The 5,793-nt window shown below is 46.9% G+C and overlaps 1 protein-coding gene across 1 annotated transcript; it reads left to right on the top strand.

The window, feature by feature from the left end:
• The first annotated feature begins 859 nt into the window (after positions 1–859).
• LOC123402284 (autophagy-related protein 13a) lies at positions 860–5,584 on the top strand. Its single transcript, XM_045096186.1, has 3 exons — positions 860–2,736; positions 4,511–4,683; positions 4,977–5,584. The coding sequence occupies exons 1-3, from the start codon at positions 1,573–1,575 to the stop codon at positions 5,260–5,262; spliced, it is 1,623 nt and encodes a 540-aa protein (XP_044952121.1). The 5' UTR covers positions 860–1,572; the 3' UTR covers positions 5,263–5,584.
• Positions 5,585–5,793: the final 209 nt, after the last annotated feature.

Here is a 5,793-nt window from a genome sequence, read left to right as displayed (position 1 = left end):
CTGCTTTAATACAGAGATCAAATTCAAATGTTTTATCAAGACAAGTAGAGATCAAATTCAAATGTAAGCAAACTTGTTTATCTGGGATTGTAGTTCGAGTTACACGTCCATCCAAAGAGACCGGGATTGACGTTCCGTCCATCCAAACATAACGTTGAACGAGGCGAATTCTAAAGAAAAGAAAAATACAATGAAAGGAAAACATGCAAACTTTATTTTGCTTATTACTGTAGGACTGAATGAAGCAATAACAGAGTGCGGACGTTTGGAGCTCGGCCTCTATAGAGGCCGAATTTTTTGAATAATTCAAAATTCAAACTTTCTGGTTTCAAAAAAATCTGAAAAAAATATGGAAGTAAAGAAGGATGTTATGCGTATGTGTGCAAAAATTTAGGATGAAATATCTGGAAATACGATCTGCACAAAAAAGACAAATTCATGACCTGAAATGATGAATAGTGTCATGTGTAAAAAAAGCTCAGATTTGTCTTTTTTGCACAGTCCTCATTTCAATGTATTTTTTTCTGAAAATTTACACACATGTGTGTTACGCCTTCACTTATCCCTGTATTTTTTTTCAGAATTTTTTGAAATGTAAAAATATGAATTTTCATGAAATTTGAGTTTTAAATTTAAAGGGTTTCATGAAGCTCGGGAGCCAAAAGCAATTTCCGGCAATAACCCTGCTATCAAAAATAAATAAACACTTGGAAGACCCCATCCCATCCCATCCCATCCCATCCCATCACATGTAGATGTAGTACAAAAGTCGAAAGCAATTACGAAGCCCCCTTTTGGAAGGGACGAACACGTCTGTCTCGCGCTCCTTCACACGCCAAAGCAACAACAGTAGTAGTTCTAGTATAGGCTGATAGGTAAACGAAACGAGGGAATCAAAGGAAGAAAATATTATTATTCATTCTGAATGGCCGTCCCTTCAAAGCTTCCTTCCTTTCTTCTCCACTCCATCAAACAAGCCCCAAACGTGCACGCGGCCAACGTGCACGCCACAGCGACGCCAACAGCCGCATCTTCTTATCATCACCAGTCCAAAATTCACACCTAAACAACCCAAAACCCACCCAAATTCGAAAAATTAGACAGAACTACAAGAATTTTCGAGTTTTCGACAACGCTCCGGTTAGGTCTTTGACTCTTTTTAGGAGTATATATCGGCATCGCAACGCAAATCATTGGAAGTGGCGAAGTGGTGATGGTGCCTTCCTCGCCGCACCTAATAAAAACTGATTGAAGCGTGACGGACGCCAACAGCGACCACCCGTTAGCGCGATTCAAAACCACGAACCAAATTCCCCAATCCCACGGTCGCGCACGCCAAGACGAACGCCATATCCGAACGAACTCCTCCTTCCCGAGCAAGCCAAGCCCAGGCCGTCCAGGTCGTGCGCGGATCCGCCTTCTCCAATCCCATCGCCTGATCGCCCCCTGCACACGAGCGAGCGCAGATTTATGCGGCCGTACTGCCTCGCGCGCCCCAGCCATGCAGCAGAGTAGCAGCGGGGAACAGGGTTTGACTGCCGCGGAGTTGCGGGGAGTAGATTGGTACACGCAATGGCGAGCCTGTCGGACTCTGGCGGTGCTGGCGGCGGCGGCGGCCGGTCTGGCGCGGAGCTGATGGTCCCGCAGTTCCACCTCAAGGCGCTGCATGCCATCCTCGCCGCGCGCGTGCCGCGGCCGGTCGCGTCGGCGTCGGCGTCGGCGGCGGTGCGGAGGCGGGACAGGTGGTTCCACCTGCCGCTCCACGCGCCGCCCGCGGCGGAGCACATCCCGGAGCCGGCCCTCGGGGAGCCGGTCGTGGTGGACGTGTACCTGGCCCCGTCGGCCGTCAGCGGCGGCGGGGAGGAGGAGGAGGTGGTGGAGAGGTGGACGGTGGCGTGCGAGCCCTGGGCGGCGGGGGAGAGGGCGGCCGCCGAGGCGGGGGAAGGGCTGGCCGTCAACAGGGCGTACAAGCGCTGCATCACGCTGCTCAGGTCGCTCTACGCCACGCTCCGCCTCCTCCCGGCGTACCGCGTCTTCCGCACGCTCTGCGCGTCCGGCCAGGGGTACAACTACGAGATGGGCCACCGCGTCGGCTCCTTCGCCGCCCCCTTCTCCCGCGCCGACGAGGCGGCCATGCGCACCCGCGGCTTCCCCGCTGTCGAGACCCAGCTCGGCCGCCTCGTCGTGTCCGTGCAGTACCTCCCCACCCTCGCCGCCTACAACTTCGAGATCACATCTCTCTCCTCCGCCATGCTCATCACCGATTACGTCGGGAGCCCGGCAGCGGAGCCTATGCGCTCCTTCCCGTCGTCGCTCACAGAGGCTGCCAGCTCGGCCTTGCCGCTGCCCTCACGGCGCCCCAACAGCTGGGCGTCGCCTGCTGCTGCCTACTGGCCGCAGTCGCCCGGGCAGCACGCCAAGTTCTCACCGCCCCCAACGCTGTACGCGTCTCCCACGCCTTCTCCTCCCACGTTCGGCGGTGGCTACCTGCAGTCGCGGCTGAGCGGGGAGACCGCACCAATGAGTATACCGCAAGCGGGCGGAGGGAGGGGCCCTGTCCAGTATCGGAACATGTCCGATCCAAGCAGGGGGTTCATGCTACCTCCACCTTCACCCAAGAGCGTGCGAGGGGAGGCACGGTCGCACGAGTCACTGACGGAGAACAGCCGCTCATTCCGGAAGGCAGAGGGGATCCGGATGACCGATCTCTACGCCAACCTGCCTGCTGCTCCAAAGGTGATTCCTCGCACTTACATATGCTTAACTGGTTATTTTCGTGTGCCGAAATGAATACCCGAGGACAGTACAGGCGTATGATATGATGTTGTGTCAAGTAGGGTGGAATCTTAGTAATTTTAGTAATTAGTAGTCCTCTTTTCTAAAAAGGCTGCGGGAACACATGCACCCAACCATAAAGGCATGTTGTTAGGACTTCCGTTCACCAATTTAGTAGTACAAGATTATGAGCCTAAACATTAGTCTAGTGTTCTCATTTATACAGGTATATGATTTCAGTGTGAAGAGCACCCTGTTAGAGCCTTAGTGCACAGCTATTTTTGTTTGGGAGCTAATACATACCTTATTTAATCTAGCATGTTTTTTTTTCTCAAACACTTAGTCTGATATTGTTTTATTAGTACTAGAATTTGTATCACTGCGACACTTGGTATATGATATGATTATCATAATCTTATAACCTAAGATGCTGCAGCATACTACACCTTGTTTTTACTGAATTTTGTCTGATTACTAATGATTATCGTATTGTCAATCTGTACCACTTACACACCATGATTGGAGCATAAAATTCACTTGAATTGCTCAAAGGCTGCTATTTTATTCCATTTATTTTGGCAATGGCACCTCTCCTTGTTCTTTGTAGATCAAACCTGTCCGGACTAATGTGCTTACCATCTCGGTAAGCAACTGAACTGCAGGAACTGTTAAAGTAAAATACACCAGAGGTCCTATAAACATCACCAGTATGTCAAGGTAGTCCTAATAGTATGAAAAGGCATATCTGGTTTCCAAAAGTAATTAAGTGAGTCATTGATGTTCCAGAAATATGCATTTTGATACTATTAGGGTTAACTTGACATACTGGTGATACTTATAGGACCTCTGGTGCATTTTGGTACTATAAGGCCATGTGAAGTAAGAAAACTCCTTATGTTGAGTAAATTTGCATAAGTTCACCCTTTTCCAATAGAGCCCCTCTGTATCCCTGGTGCTGTTCATAAATTAGTTTATGCATTACTATATTATGTCTTTGTTTTGTTTTTCAATGAGTTCAAATAAACACTTAAGTTCTTCTTTCTGAATTCGCCTTGTTAGGCCAATTTGCTATGATAAAGATCCATTTGCACTTGCCTTTAAGATCAAAGTTATGCTAAAGAAGCATGCGTCAAATCAGCACGTCTTCTTTGTAATTGAGCATCTCTCAGTCAAAGTTGGTGAGGGAGCATGAGGCAAACCCACCCTACCAGTGTTCGACTCCTGTTGGCTGAATTTATTTAGCAGAATGCCTGGAGTCTCAGCCGTTCTTCTACAAACAATACCAGTAGGCGCTTGTTGCCTCCTTGAATTTTTTAAGTATGTCTGCTTCATAAATCGGTATTTAGTGTATCCAAGATAACTCGTGTGGACAGACTGCACACTCCATTTCTGGACAACAATTTCCCATATGTTTTTTTCCTAACCGATTTCCTTTGACCCCACAGCTTGTAAAAACCTAATACTAATATATTGTGTGCATTTACTTATCCTTTTCCACGTGTTCCACGACCTGTATATTGCAAGTGTGATGTTTGGATGTTGGCCACAGTTTTATGCCAAAAGTGGCAGGCAAATAGGTCACCACTCTTCACACCTTTGACAATTAACAGGCAGGGCATGAGTCTTAGGATTACCTTCATTTTCCATTGCGCCTTATAAACCAAGTTTAAGCGTCTGACTCACAAATATACTAGTTTTCATGCTTGCTAAGTCTATATTTTTTGCCTATATGCAGAATAAGGACAGTAGGGAGGAATCTGGCAGGTTCTCAGGTGTTTTCTCCTCTAGTGGTTCCCCACGACATGGGATTTCACGAAGTTCAAGCAGATTCTCTACGCAGGATGATACTGATGATGCATATCTTCCTTTTGCTGTGGATGATGTCGATGCACCTGATTCCAGACCTGGGTATGTTTGAGTCCTGCTTCAAATTTGCCAGCTATTTCCATCTGGTTAATGACCTGGATATCCAGTTAGTTAATAAATAGTATACGCTACATGTATATGTTATGTGATATTAGTACTAGTTGAGAGCTTTTTCTTAACCCTATTTAGCACTCCCTCCGTCTTATAATATAAGATGATATTACAACCAATATATGAGTACATTGGTTGTAATAACATCTTATATTATGGGACGGAGGCAGTAGATCTTATCGATTATCAAAAATTGATGTGTTTCCATGGCATGCACTTTACAGGAGCAGTGGTGGTAAGGAGGACCAGTCCGGGTCGTCCTCCCATAAATCACAAGATGCTGCTGTTGGCTATCTTGTCCATCTGCTGAGGTCTGCACGTCCGTTGCGAGATCCTAGCAGTTCATCTCTAACATCAAGGGCGGAATCTACTGAAGCGGACAACACCAGCTCGTTCATGTCCCGTAGAACATCTGATGCATTCGAGGAGCTTGAATCTTTCAAGGATATAAAGGAGAATCTGCTTTCCCGTAGTAGATCTAGAATGCAAGATTCATTGGATAGGTCCTAAGCACCAATTCACCCTTTACTCCGTTCTTAACTTGACAGATGAAGGCTCCCAATCAGCCAATCACACAGGATACTACACGGTAAGATCGGTGGTCCGTATTGAGGAATGAGGATATTTCCATGAGCGATGTATATATAATCATCAACTGGCATTTGTTTAACGGCAACTCGTTCTCAAACTCAACCAGCCTCATGATCCGCATGTGTTGATAGTGTTTTGTATAAAAGCAAAACCAACCGGATTTGAGTTGCTGGAAACCAACTTGTGTGTGTTTGGAATTATATATAATCATCATACTGAACTATTTATTTGTTCAGTGCCAGCTCTTAGTTTGTTATAAACTACTCCCCGTCCCAAAATAAGTGTCGTAAATTTATAACTAAACTAGTACAAATTTTGTACTAAGTCAGTGACACTTATTTTGAGATGGAGGAAATACTTATTGGGAAACGCTTGTGACCGGTGCGCCGGCCGAACCGTTCGGACGGTCGGTCGCGCAGTTGATTAGGCATGCAACTTTTTCCCGTTTAA

The sequence above is a fragment of the Hordeum vulgare genome, chromosome 6H, assembly GCF_904849725.1.
Source record: "Hordeum vulgare subsp. vulgare chromosome 6H, MorexV3_pseudomolecules_assembly, whole genome shotgun sequence".
Classification (NCBI taxonomy): domain Eukaryota; kingdom Viridiplantae; phylum Streptophyta; class Magnoliopsida; order Poales; family Poaceae; genus Hordeum; species Hordeum vulgare.
The sequence above is the reverse complement of the archived record's forward strand: the minus strand, read 5'-3'. Positions and strand labels throughout refer to the sequence as shown.